Source organism: Chelmon rostratus, chromosome 15 (genome assembly GCF_017976325.1).
Source record: "Chelmon rostratus isolate fCheRos1 chromosome 15, fCheRos1.pri, whole genome shotgun sequence".
Taxonomy (NCBI): Eukaryota; Metazoa; Chordata; class Actinopteri; order Chaetodontiformes; family Chaetodontidae; genus Chelmon; species Chelmon rostratus.
This window is the reverse complement of record NC_055672.1, coordinates 558,492-576,781: the sequence shown is the minus strand read 5'-3', so window position 1 is coordinate 576,781 and position 18,290 is coordinate 558,492. Positions and strand designations below refer to the sequence as shown.

General features: G+C 45.3%; 1 protein-coding gene across 4 annotated transcripts in view; it reads left to right on the top strand.

Annotated features, from left to right (window-relative positions):
* Nucleotides 1–18,290, top strand: part of mgaa (MAX dimerization protein MGA a) — a 31,258-nt gene that overhangs the window by 4,609 nt on the left and 8,359 nt on the right. For 2 of the 4 annotated variants that reach the window (XM_041953708.1, XM_041953706.1), the window contains exons 3-18: nt 277–2,113; nt 4,638–4,743; nt 5,582–6,082; nt 6,523–6,630; nt 7,942–8,070; nt 9,563–9,685; nt 10,402–11,150; nt 11,407–11,683; nt 12,009–12,136; nt 12,699–12,767; nt 13,572–13,677; nt 14,301–14,659; nt 14,782–15,180; nt 15,560–15,845; nt 16,898–17,080; nt 17,221–17,499. In XM_041953708.1, coding sequence (XP_041809642.1) covers nt 277–2,113; nt 4,638–4,743; nt 5,582–6,082; nt 6,523–6,630; nt 7,942–8,070; nt 9,563–9,685; nt 10,402–11,150; nt 11,407–11,683; nt 12,009–12,136; nt 12,699–12,767; nt 13,572–13,677; nt 14,301–14,659; nt 14,782–15,180; nt 15,560–15,845; nt 16,898–17,080; nt 17,221–17,499 — 5,639 coding nt within the window. The remainder of the gene's footprint in view (nt 1–276; nt 2,114–4,637; nt 4,744–5,581; nt 6,083–6,522; nt 6,631–7,941; nt 8,071–9,562; nt 9,686–10,401; nt 11,151–11,406; nt 11,684–12,008; nt 12,137–12,698; nt 12,768–13,571; nt 13,678–14,300; nt 14,660–14,781; nt 15,181–15,559; nt 15,846–16,897; nt 17,081–17,220; nt 17,500–18,290) is intronic. The other 2 variants (XM_041953710.1, XM_041953707.1) reach the window with 2 other exon arrangements.

Sequence of the window (18,290 nt, the reverse complement as noted above, 5' to 3'; positions counted from 1 at the left end):
TAGTTTTAAAGTCCTTATGTTGAAGGGGGAGTGGTATTTAAGTTGCAACACCAAACATTTGCCAGGTGCATGAAACTTGGCTAACGTCGGTATAAAGCTATAGCATCTATCAGTGTTAACATTTATTTGTCAAGTTTGTATCTATTATATTGTTATTTGTGGGTTTACCCGACAATATGCCATAGTTTAGTTCTACAGTCTATCATGACAAATGACATGCTCAATAATACTGATGTCCCTAATTATATATTTTTGCTGTCTGATTTCCTTCTGCAGCAATTCACATCCAGCTCAGACGTTATTTTCTGACCTGATACGGGAGGCTCATGTTTCACTTCAAAGATGCAACCTGGAGCAGCTTGCCATCAATAACAGCACCTCTCACAGAACTGAAAGAACCAACACTAAAACCTCTGCTTTGAAAAGCATTGGACAAGAAAGTACATCTGTCAGAACACCTACCGAAACATCACCTGCAAAGAAAGATGAAACTGTTGTAACAAAGAGGAAAGTTAAGGAGGACGAGGACCTTTTGAATTCATTGAACTGCAAGGGCAATGTTGGGACAGATTGTTCTGAGGTCAATAAAGTTGCTGCTTCAGCTGTGTCCCAGAACTCCTCTGTGGACTCAAACCACCAATGTAAGGCTGAAGTGCAATCAGAGGAGAAAGTAAAGCAGCATAAACGGCCTCTGCCTCTGCCAGCCCTCGCTCTTTTTTTGAAGCAGCACTCAACAAAATCTAAAAAGTCCAAGATCAAACTGGACTCACCTCCTCCAGCACCTCCATCTCAATCTATGTCTGAATCACTGAGTTCTGCTGCAGCTTCTGCATGTCCACCTTCTGATCATGCCGGTAATGCAACTCGTCCTTCAAAGGACCACATGGGTGATGTCACAAAATCTGACAGCCACACATCTGGACATGCTTGTGCCCATCTTCAGTCAGATGAAATGGTTGTTAATGGACAAGCAGTTGAAAGCATCGATCAATCTTCCAGTCCATCATTTCCAGATGCTGTTGCCACTACAGATCCAAAGGGCCCAGAAACTGATGATATCTTGGCCTGCATTCCAGTTGCTGAAAGAACAGGTCCAGAGGTGCAAGATGGTACACCAGTGTTAGGCAACTCAGAGCAGCCGTTTTGTACCCTTGGGACATCTCAGTCCATCATTTCCTCAACTCTTGCTACCTCTTTTCCACCACCCACTGACACAGTGTTACCTGCCCCAAACTCTCCACAAACACCAACCATCACTGAGTCCTCAACACTTCCTTCAGACTCCCCCACTATGAAGTCTGATTCTTTGCTACCTGATCCAGATTGTTCTTCTTTTGGTTTTGAGCCTTTGTCACCCGCAAGCTCTCCAGAACCTTTACCTTCCCTGCCCACCTCGATAACTTTACAACTAGAATCCACTACTTCTGGCCCAACTCCAAAAGTGGTACCTCCTGAAGAATTAGCACACAGTGAAGACTCTGAGGCATGTATGTTTAAATGGCACACAGTGTTACCTCCACCTGAGTCGTACATAGACACTTCGTTCACAACATTTCAGCCCACACCACAGACTCTTCCTTTAGCGTCTGATACATCACCTTTGTTGCCTTCCCAGACTCCCTCCCACTCTGAACCACAGACATTTGACACCTCCACGTCCATGCCTCCTCCTGATCCGGCGCCGTCATTCCAAGAGAGTGAACAGTCGCTGCCCTTCCCTGCAGAACTGTCTCCCCTTGCACTTCAGTTGCCGCTTTCGCCAACTTTTTCTTCATTAGATGGAGACGGATTGTCACCAACGCCTTCAATCGCTGACCTCGTGCACTTTTTCTCCACCAATGATGACCTTGGGATAGGGGTGGACTTTTCAAATACAGAGGCGGTGGCTGTTCCCTGCCCAGCTCCAAGTACAGTTGAAGTAAATGCACATGAGCTCTCTCAGCAGGTGCAACCAATCCCAGCCAACAAGCCCTGCAAGCGCAAGAAGAAGTCCTGGTTACGAAAGCTTGGGAAGACTGACTTAGATCAGAAGTTGGAGGACTCCACCTATTCTCGCATGCAGCCTAACCTGGAGGAAGTGGAGGAGCAGTTATTTATCTCGTTCACATCAAAGGTAAAACTAAATAATATGGCTGTGTTGTCTGTGTTGTTAAATAAAGGTAACTTGAATATAGAGTTTAATATGAAGTCCAAAATACACCATGGGCATGTAACACCCCCATAATTGTTTAGTGCTGTTAGGCAGCACACCAGGCTACAATAAGTTATTCAGCTGATCTCAGTCTTCAGCTGATAACTAATGGTCCCTTGATGTTGATTGGTTGGCCTGGCGTGCTCCTCCTTGGTTGGAATGAGAACCTGCAGCCACACGGCCCCTATGGAATCGATTTGACATATGTGGTTTAGGGTTTTGCATTATGCAGTCCACTGCTCATGCTCATTGAAGTTTCTCCCACTGGCCCACTAACTTTACACTCACACACACACTCACACACACACACACACACACACATACACACAAACGTTGTGCTTTTGTGGAAACATGTTGCAAATATAAAACCTCATTGGACTAAAAGTGTATAACACAAAAAGTAAGAATTGACAGTTTTACTGTGAGTGACCAGGCTGAGTACCAGTTCTGCAAATCTGTCTTATACTCCAAAGCAGATGCACAGAAAGTGTTTTCTACCATGTGACTGTGTGGAAGTAGCATGACACATGGCATACCAGTGTCACTCCACCACAGCCATTTTGCATCACATGTTGTGTGTCTCTATGATCTCATCTTAAAATCCAAAACACACCACCGCTACTATGTCATCATTAGACTAATTTGACGGCCATATGACGCATCGAACACGCTTTCCCATGATGCCGGTGTTCATGTACTTCAAAACAGCCTAAACAATTATGGGGGTGTTAAATGCCCATGGTGTACTTTGTACTTCACATTAGACTTCATATTAAGTTACCTTTGTCTGAGGTCAAGACAGCTCTGGATCAGGTTTTCATCCTGCCTGATGTCTGTGTACATTGCTGCATTCATCTTTCCCTCTATCCCAACAAATCTCCCAGTTCCTGCTGCTGAAAAACAGCATGATGCTGCACCACCAGGCTTCACTGTAGGGACGGTACTGCCCCTGTGATGAGCAGTGCCTGGTTTCCTCCAAACATGATGCCTGGCATTCACACCTAAGAGTTTAATCTTTGTCTCCTCAGACCAGAAAATTTTGTTTCTCACGGTCTAAAAGTCCTTCAGGTGCATTTTGGCAAACTCCAGGCGGGCTTTTTACTGAGGAGTGGCTTCCATCTGGCCACTCTACAGGCCTGATTGGTGCAGAGATGGTTGGTTGTCCTTCTGGAAGGTTCTCCTCTCTCCACAGAGGAACACTGTAGCTCTGTCAGAGTGACCATCAGGTTCTTGGTCACCTCCCTAACTAGGGCTCTCCCCCGATTACTCAGTTTAGACAGCCGGTCAGCTCTAGGAAGAGTTCCGAACTTCTTCCATTTATGGATGATGAAGGCCACTGTGCTCATTGGGACCTTCAAAGCAGGAGACAATTATCTGTACCCTTCCCCAGGTTTGTGCCTCAAGACAATCCTGTCTTGGAGGTCTACAGACAATTCCTTTGACTTCATGTTTGGTTTGTGCTCTGACATGCGCTGTCAAGTGTGAGACCTTATATAGACAGGTGTGTCCTTCCAAATTATGTCCAATCAACTGAATTTATCTCAGGTGGACTGCAGGAGCATCTCCAGGACGATCAGTGGAAACAGGATGCACCTGAGTTTGAGCTTCATGGCAAAGGCTGTGCATACTTATGTACATGTGATTTCTTAGTTTTTTATTTTATTTATTCATATTTATACAACATTTTTCACGCTGTCATGATGGGGTGTTGTGTGTAGAATTTTGTGTAAAAAAATGAATTTTTTTCCATTTTGGAATAAGGCTGTAATGTTACAAAACGTGGAAAAAGTGAAGTGCTGTGAATACTTTCCAGATGCACTGTATCTAGCTATATAGCTCGCAGAAGAGCTGCAGCACACACCTTCCAGATCTTAACACGTTTCGCATACCTCCACGTCAAGTAAGCTGATTTATTGATTTGGAGGGGAAAATTGTGAAAATTAAAAGGCAAAAATATATTCACATTGTGTAGGTATAAAAAATGGTGCTCTCTTGCTTACATGTAGCTTGGAGAAGCATGATTTGAGTTAGTAAATTGCATGTATGGTTTCACTTATGCTATCAGTTGATCCTGGTCCCAGTGTTCATCGGAACAGAATGTAATGAACACTGGAGCCTCTACATCACATATGTCAAACTGATTCCATAAAGGGCCGTGTGGCTGCAGGTTTTAGTTCCAACCAAGGAAGAGCACACCAGGCCAACCAATCAACATCAAGGGATCACTTAGTTATCAGCTGAAGACTGAGATCAGCTGATTAATTGATTCCAGCCTGGTTTGCTCCTCCTTGGTTGGAACGAAAACCTGCAGCCACACGGCCCTTTGTGGAATCAGTTTGACATGCCTGCTCTACATGATACGAGCAGAACTAGTCTTGTTGAATGTGGTGTTTAACTCAGTGTAACTTACATACAGAAAATTAAAATCCAGAAATGCATATTTCAGGAAGCCCTCAAGCTTCACGTTGTGGACTCATCTGAAGAAAATGTCCCACAGCCCCAGACAGCAAGTGAAGGTCACCTGCAACAAGCCGCTGACACACCTGAGAATGGTAACAGCACAATTATTCTGTCAGTTCAGTCATACTGTGTTCACCATTAACTGGTTTAACAGATGCTAAGTGGTAGAATAAGAACATGGATATCAGTTGTGTCTGGTATTGAGAGAGGTCCCCAACACATTTAGCTTAGCACAAACAACTACAAGCTAATGTAGCCCTTTGATTGCACTCGAACAGTTTAACCATGCATATTTAATTGGTATGTAGCAAAAAGAACCATTAGTCTACCTCTGTGTCTGACTGTGTACTGTGAAATTTACTTTTTTGAGCCGTATTAAGTGAGTCGTGTGTTTTGTGTTAGATCAGCAGTTCTTTTTGACACCTACAGTAAACAGCCAGCAGGTGGTGCTCTTACCCTTGAAGTTAGCATTACAGTTAGAAAGAGTGCTAAGTACATATCATTCTGTGCAGCCTCTCAATGTTTAACTCACCACATTTTACCACCTATAAAACCAGTCTCATTTTAGCTAGCTACTGAACAAACCTCCCATCTATCTGAAACATAGGAAGTGTTGCTGTAGTCACACATTTCCTGTTCAGGACCTCAGGACATCTGTCCTGTGGTCCTGTGCTCACACCTCAGCATGATTCAATGTTTTTTTTTGTTTGCTGGTCGTGCAGTTGGCCGTTGTATGGGTTGAAACTACCCAGCTATATGTGTGGTGACAGTGAACAGGTGATGGTTGGGATTCTCCAAAAACTGCCCTTTTGTTGTTGATGATGTCACACACCAGTTCCCTGTAACTGGTAGTCAGGGTGTTGTGGCCTGAGGTTCAGATGCAGTGAAGCCTTCGATTCACGACTGTTACCTGTTTTTCCATTTCCACAGATAAAAGCATGGATGTTGGAGGAGGCTCACTCCCCGACAGCATCAATCCGAATAACTTTCCTGCCAAACTGTGGCGTTTGGTGAACAACCCAGCAAATAAAGCCATCTGCTGGGATGTCCGTGGTGAGGTCATCATCATTGATCAAGAGCTCTTTGAGGGACAGATGCTATCTCCAAGCACCATCCCCTCAGACAACGCCGATGCCTTCAAAATGACCAACTTCTCGAGCTTTGTTCGTCAGCTCAACCTGTATGGCTTCCGGAAAGTCGATCCAGCAGTTCAAGACGACCACCACCCCACCAGGGACAGTGGGAAATATCATCGTTTTCACAGCCCAAACTTTAGCCAAAACCACCCTGAACTTGTTGCGAGTCTGAGGAGACTGACTGTTGACAATAAGGCCAAGCTGCAAGCCGGTCTGACCGTGAATTGTCGGCCCCCGAGTCGATACCATCAGTTCAGTGGAGGCAATGACGGCAGAGATAAAACTATGAATAGAGGCAAGTGTCCGGATTTCTGTCTTTTGGTAATGGAGTAGCTATAGATAGAGGAACCATGTCAATAAAAGTCACACAGGTTTGTCTATGGTGGCACAGTGAATAATACTGTAAAATGAAAGTATTCCTTACACTGAAGCAGGACTAGAAACAGCCCACAAACCCCTCTTTGAAAATCACTATAAATCTGAAATTATTTATCGCTTTTCATCTGAATCCAGTGCCTTAAATTCCAATAATCACTGTCTTAAAGGTTGTTGTCACACTATGCTTGTTCCTGTTTCTGCAGGCTTTAGCTCCACACTTCAGGGATCAATGAAATACCTTTATTGTCGTATTGTTAGTAGCAATCCAGACGGTAGAACAGCAGATGATGAATTTCTAACTGTGTGAACATTTGTGTCTTAAAAATGAAGTTTAATGAAGTCGGATATTTTCAGTAGAGACGACGGGGAGTTTGGAGGAGAAAATATCTGCCTTTGAGACGAATCTCCTCAGAGACTTGAAGCTGATGAGACACAAACAGGTGATCCATCCTGTGCTGCAGGAAGGTACGTCAGATCTTCAAGAGTTTAAAATAAGAATTCAAGGATCAAGCTTTAAAAATTGAATCAGAAAAATATTCAGCATTGGTTTTGTTCTATCTAACTGCCTTGATTTTGTCGTTAACAAACTGGTTCATCGAAGTCATTATAGTACATATAACAGCTGGGGAAGAAAGAGAGAGTGAATGTAGTTTTGGCTAGCAGCGGCTATCTCGGCTCAGCTAGCTTTAAGCTAACATTGCTCTCTGTAGCTGTTGTTTTTAGCTCTGTGTCGTAGTTCCCTGCCGTTGTTCTTACTCAGTTTGTTTTCACTCAGGTATCCAAAATAATAGAATTAAGGTATTTGTACTTGATCATTTTCACATTTCACACTACTTTATACTTCTTCTCTTACATTTACGTTTTACTTCACTACAATTATTAAACATCTTTAGTTACTAATTACTTTATGAATTAAGATTTCTTTCATATAAAACAAAAAAGTACAGCTGAAAGTAACAAGTTGATCAATTAACTGATCATCTATTGATGATGTTTCAGTGATTTGCTGTAAAATCATTTGATGTTTGATCTTCAGATGTTTGATTTGTTGCTTTTCCTCTCACTGATCTGAATGTGTTTGTAATAATGTGGAGCTTTGGACTAAACAAACACTGTGAAGGCGTCACTTTGGCCTCATCGTCACCACATTTCTCACTATTTTCACAATGTTTCCAAACCGATTGATCGATCGATTAATGGAGGAAATAATCAGCTGATTGATCCAGAATGAAAAGAATCATTAGTTCAAATGAAGCTCAACCAGCTCCAACAGGAAAATCCTGCTTTGACATGAACGACTGAGTCACAGTAATCTGATGAGATCAGAGAGAACAGGAGAACAGATAGAACAGGAGAACAGATAGAACAGGAGAACAGTCACAGGGACATTTTACATTTCCTTTAATACTTCAAGTACGTATCTTTTCAATTTTCAGTAAAGGCTGAAAGCTTGTCACATTTACAGTTTTATGGCAGAATGAGCAACTTTAATTTAGTAACTTACAGCTCATTAACTACAGTGTGCTGGTCCGTGCTGGTCCGTGCTGGTCTGAGCTGGTCTGTGCTGATCTAAGCTGGTTTCACCTTTAACCTCCAGAAACTGTCAAACTAAAGCCTGAAGCAGCACACCCACATTTAGGTTTGATATATACTTCATATATATGGAAGTATTTATTAAAACAGACTGAAATTGTCAAAGTAGTGACAAACACAATGATCGTGTCCACAGACACACACTGACCTCCTGATTCTGCCTGTTTTTCTCTATAAACTCAGTCGGTCTGAAGATGAACCTGCTGGATCCGACTCAGGCCATAGACCTGCAGTACCTGGGAGTCCGCCTGCCCATCCCCGCTCCTGGAATCTCTCTGGAGGTGCTGACCCAGGAGCTGCCAGCGGCTCAAGGTCAGTGGCTTCAAACTGAGCTGACAGCTGGACAGCCTGCCTCTGATTGGCTGCTTGAATTTTTCTAAAATAACCTCGTGGACAGCTGACGGAGGACGTCGGCTTTACTCCAAAAAGTTTAGATTTGAAAACACAGTTTTGATTTGATTCTTTCATAAACAGCAGACACATAACACACCTGTGCAGTTATTCAGAAAACTAAACCAGACGTGTAAATTTCAGTTTGACGTCCCAATATCTCAAGTATGCCACAGGGGGATTTACTGTCTGTACAACATGCCCCGCCCTCTATCCTCAGAGACTCCATTCACATAAAGACAGACTCTGCAGAGAGAAGAAGAAAACCAGGACAGAAACCTCAGATTCAGTCCATCACCAGAGCTGATCGTGTGTCCATCAGGCGCCTCCGAGCAGGAACTCACTCCTCAGTGCACATTTAGAGTTTTCCTTTTCTTTCTCGGTATCTTTGTGAGTAAATGAAAGGTGAAGGTAGTGTGGAGGAGTGTTTCTGTGCGATGTGAAGGCTGGAAGATGAAACGGTGACTCTCTTTCCTGAAAGTGCTTCATGAATCATCCAGGTGCTGGATGACGCGAGTCTACAAAATGTGTGAAACTAAAGAAACGTTAAAAACACACACACACATCTGTTCTAAATGAAACTGAAGGATACATCAGGAGAAAATTATTTATCTGCTGTTTATTTAAAACAGGGATGTCAAAGTCAAAATACACAGAGGGCCAAAGAAACAGATTTGCTACAAGCCGAGGGCCGGACTGGTTCAGTGTTTATTAAACATATTTTAATGATTGCACATAGCCTATTAAACTAAGATCTGACACAATGTATATTATTTAATGATTAAATGAACAATCCAATATTCCTTTATGGCTCTGTCAGTAATTTCAAGTGTAAACATTTTTCAACAGGCACACAGACAAAAACAAACTTCCTTCAAAGAAAAAAAGTCCTGTGCATTAAATGAATAAAGCAATATTTTCTTATGGCTCCGTCAGTAATTGAGGGAAAACATTTTCAACAGGCAAGTTGAGTTCAACTGAAAAATAAATCTAAATAAATTAAATAAATTAAAATACAAAAATCTATAGGACACAGACAAAACAATTCTTTCCTTTTTGGGGAGTGTGTAACTGAAGATTAACATCTGTTCTGGCTGCTGATGAATATCGCGGGCTACCGTTGCATTGTGCGGAATGTAGTATTGGTGCGTGCAAAACACCAACGGGTGGCTTGGGCCAGTTCTAATACTAATCAAATATCATCCGGGGGGCCGCATATAATTCATTTGCGGGCCGCATCCAGCCCGCGGGCCTTGACTTTGACATACGTGATTTAAAATGAGTGTCTCAGTGTTTGAGTTCGGTTTCTAACATGTTAGAAGATAAATCTGTCAGTGTGTCAGAGTCCGAAATGTCTGAACGTAGAAATGTTCCTCTCGTTCACTGTGAACGTCTCTTCTCTGTTTGTCTGCAGGTGTTTGTGCAGCGTTTGTGTCCAGAACAGGAAAAACCACAGACGTCACTCAGATTAAAGGTTGGAGGGAGAAATTCACTCCGTCAGAGGCTCCTTCCACCCCCGCACCCCCCAAACCTCAAGGTGGTTATCAGTGGCTTTAATGTGATCCATCCTGTGTTTTCTCTCCTGGTTCCAGGTTTTGTTCCTTAAAGATATTGAGTGAATGTTGGCCCTTTGTGAGGGACAGCACCCTCCTCTTCCCCTCAGCGTTAGTTAGCACAGGTCTCGTTAGCGGTTAGCGTTTGAGTCTTCGTTAAATGTATTCATTGTGCAGTGAGTCAAATGGCCTTCTATCTGAATCAATTAATCAATTAATTTTGTTTTTTTAAACTAAAAGTGCCTCAAATTCACCAGTTTCAGCAGCTCAGTTGTAAAGATTTGCTGCTTTTCTTTGTTTGTCGTGTCAGTAAACTTCATATTTTGGGGTTTTTCAGGCAGTCAGTCAATGAGAGTGTGACACACAGCAATAAACTCACAGACATGAAACACATGTTGATCTGATTCAGTGTGACATCACTTCCTGTGGAGATCATAATCTCTGGTGATTCAGAATAATCCTCCACTGAGGAACCAGAGAAGAAGGGTTAGAAGAATCACAGTGAGTCAGTGATCGGTCTGTACATCCATGAATAAACTGCTAACAGGAGCTGCTAATTCAGCAAACTGTTAATGGAGACACTAACAGACAATATGAACCAACGCGTGTCTATAATTGTAGCTCACAGCTAACTGACGGACTGACAGAACCTGAACCAGGACTTTGGTGTTACATCATTTGTGTCTCTTGCGTCCTGCAGCTGGTCCCAGTTCAGACCTGCCGAAGAAGAACCTGTCCCCGTTCTGCAGCGACATGTTGGACGAGTACCTGGAGAACGAAGGGAAGCTGATCGACGAGCGAGCCGCCAGCTTCTCTCAGCCTCTGGTGGAGCCGGTGGTCTACGAGCTGCCCACCAGGAGCACCAGCTATGTCCGAACCCTCGACAGCATCCTGAAGAAAAAAACCAGCAGCTCCCCCACCTCAGACCTCATATCTGGATTCATCCCCCCCTCCAAGAGGCCCAAACTCACCCTCAAAACAACGAGGAAAGAGAACACGAAGCAGAAAGGACCAAAACACAACAAACCCAGACCAGAACCAGGAGCACTAGGTTTAGCACCTGTGCTCAGTCCAGCTGACTCAAACCTGGTCCCTAAACAGCCCGGAGTCCAAATCCCAGACTCTGTTCCTCCTCAAGGTGGGGGGACCTTCAAGAGGAGGAAGAAGCTCAAACCCAAGACCTCATCCCAGACCCTCAGCCCCCTCAGGTCCTTAGTCCCCCCTCCCGGTGTGTCAGATGACATGGCCCCCCTTGAGTCGGACTCTGAGCTGGCAGCCGCCAGCGATCAGAGCGACGAAGCCTGCGGGAAGGACAGAGGACCCCCGATGACCCGAGCTCTTGTGAGACAGAAGGACCTGGAGGATGGGGTGGTGTGGGAGGGCAGACCCAGGACCAGCATCACAGAGGAGAGGGCCACCATCGCTCTGACGTCACTCTTCACGCTGATGGTAAGAGTTCAGAGCTAAAGTGTTTCTTTTTACTGTCAGAAACATAAACCGTGTGAAAACAGGAAGTTAGATTCATGAGCAGCAGTGTATGAAAACATTAACTCCGCCTCCACCAGCGGCAGCACTGAGGAGATGTTCGTCAGTAATTCTCATTATTGATGCAGTTACTGAGTGACTGTGTGACTGCACCTGTGACGATCACCTGCAGTCCGTCCCCTCTGTAGCCGTCACCTGTGCTCCTGTGGTTCCTCCTCAGGGTTTCGTCAGCGAGAACCCCACCGCTCCCATCCAGCTGATCCGCAGACGAGCGCCCCCCTGCCTGAACGACTTCTGCAGGCTGGGCTGCGTCTGCTCCAGCCTGTCCCACTGCTCCAGGATCAGCCACTGCGGACGGCCTTCCTGCATGTGGGGCTGCAGCTGCCTCAAACAGAAAGTGGTCCTCCTCAAGAACCTGGACGGGTCCGACTCCAGCCCTTCCCACCACGCAAACAACAAGAAGAGGAAGAGGAAGAGGAGGATGAAGATGGCCTACAGTAAGTATTGATGCAGATGATGGTGCGCAGCTTGTTCTGACTGCAACCACAAAATGATTTCACAGCTCTGACTGACTGCTGAGGCTCATGGGTAATGTAGTGGGTTTTAATATGTCGTTCAACCATGTCATGTGATCTGTTACATCACTGCACTTCAGAACAAATATTACTGAGACCACTGCAGAGAATTGCAGATGAACATTTAATGTCTTGCCTTCCACCAGCCATGATGCCGTCTCTGACAGTGACCTGTCGCCATCTGGGATCTCACGTTGTATAAAAACCATCGTTCACCCGCTGCCTTTGATTTTCTCACCTCTTGTAGTCCTGAAGGAGGCAGACAGCGTCTCCCAGCCTGCCGAGCGGGTCCAGACTCTATGGAAGAGGGATGGTGGGGACTATGATCCAGACCCGATCCACGTCCCCAAACCAGCGTCCCTGTCCCGCCCCACTGTAAGAACTCAGCCTTTGTTTCCTGGTTTAGAAACTGGCGCTGGTGTTAAAGGCTCTGTTCAGATCACCTCCACTGATACAGATCTTAGATATTTGGCTGCTAAGAACCGCATCGATTCATCTAATCATTATTTTTTAGATCAGTCATTTAGTCCATGAAGTGTCATAAAATAGTGAAACAGTCCAAAGTGACGTCTTCAGTCCATCAGTCCAAAGACCCAAAGAGTTTCATCTACTGAGCCTGACATCAGAACATCTCAGTGGTGGAAGAGATAATCAGTAAAAGTAGTAAAATGTAGTCGGACCTGCAGTGTGGACCTTTTGTTTCCCCCTCCTGGCAGCGAGAGTAATTACACAAACACTGATGACGCCTCAGGCTTTCTTAGCTGCTCATTGTACTCATTAGTGTAGAATCGGCTGAGAATTCAGATGTTTTTACTGTGGATAACCTGCTCAACAGTTTTCATTGGAACTACTTTGTGCTGAAGACACACTGACCGTCATCGCGCTGATTGTTGGAGTGTCGGCTGTGATCTGATTAATTCTCTGTGTTTGATTCCAGGAGAGAGCAGACGATCACAGCAGCTGTGCCAGGGTCAGAGCTTACCGAAGGAAGAAGAGGAGGCAGAAGGTAAAGTTTCTGATTGGACAAAAGCCTCCTCAATCTGCTCAGTGTAAAGCCCTTCAGTCACAACAAGTCACTGAGCAGGAAGTCATTGAGAAGGAAGTCTCTGAGCAGGAAGTCATTGAGCAGGAAGTCTCTGAGCAGGAAGTCATTGAGAAGGAAGTGAAAGAGCAGGAAGTTGGTGGGTACATCCAGATTATCTTAGATTGCATCCGCATGTCCCTCACTTCCCTCACGTCTTTCGGGTTAGGGGAGTCTTCATACCATTCAGTTGAAGGACTTCCGGGAAGGACGCACTCACGTATCTTTGCTCATGGCTCCTCCGAGAACTCGCTCCTCCGAGCAGAAATAAGAGCTTTGGGACGGCCAACAAGATGGCAGACCAGAAGTACTTCAGGTTCGAGCGAGGAGCGAGGAAACAACAAGAGAATTGAGATGCACCCATTGAGCAGGAAGTGAATGAGCAGGAAGTCATTGAGCAGGAAGTCATTGAACAGGAAGTCACTGAGCAGGAAGTCACTGAGCAGGAAGTCACTTAGCAGGAAGTGATTGAACAGGAAGTCATTGAGCAGGAAGTCATTGAACAGGAAGTCACTGAGCGGGAAGTCACTTAGCAGGAAGTCAAAGCTGAATTAACGCAGCGTCTTCGTGTGCCGTTGGATCCAGAGAGGACAAATATGATCTCACAGACCAACACAGCGTCTCCACAGATCTGCATCAGTCACACTTCAACCTGCTATGATACGACACAGATGAAAGCAGATATCGACTGACTGAAGGTTCACTGACAGTCTCATGTTTTTCCTCCAGGGCTCATTGAAAGGTGTGAATTCCAGAGACGCTCGATTGAAACCTCTGAAACCGAGCGACCCGACGCTCAAAGAAGCGAAGAACAAACCCTGCAGTCCTGCACCAGGTAGGTCCACTGACGTCAGTCCCTCCTTCATCCTCCCATCAGGCCCTGCAGACAGCTGTTTCAGCTCTTATTGTGAAAAGTCTGTCCTGAGTTCAGTCAGGTTCATTTCACGACTTTGAAACAGACGTGAACAAAAATCAGTTCACAGAGAACCAAACGAGAACATGAAGACAAAACTGACGGTCGCAGCCACGAAGCAGCAGATATGACTGAACATACACGTAAAACGCTGTGAGGTCGGACCCTGACACACACAGATCTGACCTCAGATCAGCTGGTCCTGGTCTCTGTTTGCCCAGTTTGTTGCTGCTGTCTTGGTCACGGGAGCTTTCTTTGTGTAATAAATGGTGAAAATTAGTTCAACTATGAATGAATTAAATGCAAAAAACTACTGAACAGCTTTGATATATCGAACAGGAAACCAGCTCTTTTATTTTATCGCCAGAAAATTAAATAATTATTATTTTTTCACCCGTTTGGAGCAGTGACATCACAGCGTCCAGGTGGTGACAATAGAGTTTAAATACCTTCAGATGGCCTGACTCTCGTTTGTTCTGTGAGACTACAGTCATGTTTATTGTTTCATGGTTGAAAAATGCTTCAGGTTTCGGCTTTTTCCTCAGCAGGTGAACCAGTTCAGCCCGCTCCTTCCAACCGGCCTTCGAGTCCTCCGACAGAGCCGCCCCCCAAGCCGTCGAAGCGTCTGATCATCTTTGCGGAGTGTAAGTGGTTGAGCGACTCCGACAGGAGCCACGTGTTAAAGAGGCTGTGTGAGAGGATGGCTTGGGACCAGCTGGACAGACCTTTCTGGATCAGAAACTACCTCATCAGTCCGATCGGTCAGACTGTGGAGGAGAGCGGCACCCACCGCTGCATCCAGTACAAAATCCACATCTCCAGACCCAAACTGGAGGCAGAAAAACCAGCAGCATCAGTGAAACCACCACAACACGGAAATCAAAGCGAGACAGAACAGCAGCAGGTAGAGTCTGAGTCTTAACTCAAAACGTCTTCCAGGTCATTTTATGACTATATTTCTGTGTGATCTCAGTGGTCTGGTCTCAGGGGTTTTGTGGTGTTTTGAACGCACACTCTGTTTCCCAGCAGGACCACCTGAAACAGGTGGCCAGGGAGGTGGAGCCTCTTGAAGATTGGCAGCGGGAGGTAGAGGAGAAAGAGGCGGAGCCTTTTGAAAATTGGCAGCGAGAGGTGGAGGAGGAAGAGGCGGAGCCTTTTGAAAATTGGCAGCGAGAGGTGGAGGAGGAAGAGGCGGAGCCTCGTGAAGATTGGCAGCGAGAAGTGGAGGAAGGTGACATCGAGGAGGCGGTGGGATCGACAGTTCACCAGGTGCATGATGGGAGAGAGAGCAGCAGAGAGGAAATGAAAATGAGATCAAAGAAGGAGATGGTCGGTATGGCTCTGCCCTTCCTGACGGGAATCACCCCCGCTGGCTTCCTCTCAGCCAAGAAGAAACAGCTGGGAGGAACTGACCTTCTGGTCCAGGTAGCTTTAGCTTCTTTCATCACTTTCATGGCGTTGTAACTCCTTTCACTGCTTCATCTTTAACTGACTCTTCAGCCTCACTCAGCACTTCGACTTCAACACTTCAGCTTCATTCAGCACGTAGCTGAACAGACTCTGAAGAAAGTGTTTCAGTTCGAACTGCAAATGAAAATGTAATTGTTTTCTTTTCTAGTTTATGATTCAACACCATAATGATTTCAGTAATACTCTTATAAATACTGACGGTGGTGGTGGAGCTCCACAGAAAGTCTCAGCCGGGAATCGATCTCGGCTCCTTCTTGCCGTGAGGCGGCAGTGCTAACTAACGAACGTGCTGCCGGTCTGGTACCAACCAATACTCTCCCTCTTGTGTCTGTAGGTAAATGCAAAGCTCTATCCTCTGGCCAAGATCCAGTTGGGGAGGATGGGGGCGCTCCATCCAGCGAACCGGTTGGCAGCCTATCTCACCGGCCGGGTGGGGTCCAACAGGAAGCAACAAGGTTCTTCTCGCTGTTCATCCCCCACTAAACCTCCTCAGAACAAGAATCTAGGACCGACCCCCCGGACCAGCTGCCCGGTTTCTTCTACGTTTTCTGGCCTTGCTGCCAACGCCCCACCCAGATCTCAGCCGTCGGCCACAGTGCTCATCCACCCACCCCCTGCAGGTGAACAAGCTCTATCTGATGTTCGCTGTCAGACGTTTTCATCCACTAAGATTCATATGTTTTAAAAAACACATTAAAACAAAAGGTTTCATAAAGGAAAAATCTAAAAAATAATACTGAAGGGAATCAGTTAGCTAGCTAGAAAATAGGCCAGCTAACAATGGCGTCAAGCTATGTTAGCTAGCAGGAAAACAAATATCACACTGTGGAAACGTTTTTGTTTAAAACTGGAAACAGGTTTATTGAATTCTCTGCACTCTGCCAACGAGGTCGCTGCAGCCAATCAGTGACGTTACCTGCTCTGTAAGCTGCACTGATTCATGCACTTGTTAGCATCAGAAAGCTAATGATAGTTAGCTGAAGCAAAACACATGTTTGCATATTCATATCACGTTCTTTATAAAGATAAATAATAGAAACTTTCTATAAAAACTAGCTCTCGGTCTGTGCCGCCTCCCTCAGTTAATGATCTTTGTTTCAGTGTTTCTGAGGAACTGCTCAACGGACACGTTATCGCTAGTTCACAAGCTAATACTGATAGCTTAGTGGCTAACTAACAGAACCAGCTGAAAACAGGTTAACCTGAAGACAGGTTATTGTTGCTTTGTTTCATTCTCTCGGTCAGTCACTCACTTCTTGTGAGTGTGTTAGCATTAGGAAGCTAGCCCTAGTTAGTTAAACTGAAACAGCTTTATACTACATGACTGTATGGACAGGAAACCCAAACTACATTAGCCTTGAAGTTGGTTAGCAGCTTTCTGTGCATCAGTCAAGTATCTACACAACAACATACACACATCAACAGAGATTATTCTCTACGTTGCTGAGCTAGCAAGTAGCTAGTGGCGAACAGATTTTTGTTTTGTGGCTAGCAGTAACAGCAGCACATGAAACTGTATCCAACCACAGCTCAACAGAAAGAAGACGCTGTCTTCTGTCTATCTGTCCATCCGTCCACAGGAGGTTGTTGTTGTTGTTTAAGCAGCAAACTCTGTACTTTGAATTCACTTCTACGGAAGTCGTAACTTGAACGTCCCCTCTGTGTGTCACAGTGGTACAGGCCGCACCGGTGAAGGTCAACCAATCAGCTGTCTCCGCTGCGCAGCCTGCAGGTGAAACACTTGAGAGGGCGGGGTCCCAGGTTGTCACGGTGAAGGTGTGCCCGCGTCCTATGGGAGGGGCCAGTCAGGTCAGAGTGGTACCTGGAGCTTCTGGTAGCTTCACCCCCACATCAGGTAAAATGAAAGACAAAATCATCATCACACCAATTATTATCATTATTATTAGTATTATTAATATGAATGATCTGGACAGATGTCAGATTCCTCCTGTGACTCACTGAGAACCCTGTTCCTGCTGGTCTTGTGTGTTTCAGCCCCTCAGGTGAGCAGCTCCGCGGTTCCACCTGTAAACTCGGCTCCTAAAGGCTCACAGCTGTTGATAGTTCAGGTTCCGGGTCTTCGTGGGAAGGTTCCCGTACCGGGTCCGGCACCCTGTCCTCTGCCCCCTGGCTCCGCTGGTCAGAGGATGATCCTGCAGCCGGTCCGGACGGCCTCAGGCGTCCAGTACTACCGCAAACCAGACGGAAACCTGGTCCAGCTGGTTCCCATCAGCCAGCTGAAACCTGTCAACCCAAACCAGTCAGTTCAGAAAGGTGAGGGGGGGGCATTCAGCAACAGGAGATTTATATTTATTCAAGTTTTCAAATTTTTCACACAGTACGGAGAAAAAACGGTAATAAACAGACTGAGATACACAATTTACGTTCTCCATTTTTAAGGGGAAAGCCTGATCTCAGAACAGCTGTGATGCTGTGTGAACCATCAATAAACAGGATGTGATCACCTGCTGATCCTCTCTGACATAAACTGACCTGAAATCAGCACAGAGTCAATATATTTACTGTTTGAGCTCATCAGCTTCAGTGATTTCTGTAAATATCTGCTGATTCTGGATCTGATGCAGCAACACGTTTCAAACACGTTGTGACAGGAGCAACTAAAGACTGGGAAAGATGTGGAACGCTCCAAAAACACCTGTTTGGATCATTCCACAGGTAAACAGGCTGATTGGTGACAGGTGAGAGTATCATGATTGAAAGGCTCAGTGGTTCACAGCGAGGATGGAGCGACAGGATTGGATAAAGACATTAATACCTGGACTCAGGAACACTTCAGGAAACAGTTTTATTAGTAATGATTGATTCTGGTTGATGTTTTAAGAGTCCAGACTGTTCTGGATCAGGGTTTTATTTGTTCCAACCCATAATAAACACTTTTACTTTGGATACTTTAAGTAAGTCTTGCTGGATTTTGAATGCGAGACTTTGAGGATCTGAATACTTCGTCAGGTCAGCTTCTCCTCCACTGTACACTGTAACAGCTGCTGGACCTGTGTTCGACCGATCCAGTGCCTCCATTTCACTGTGTCCTCCTCTCTGTGTCC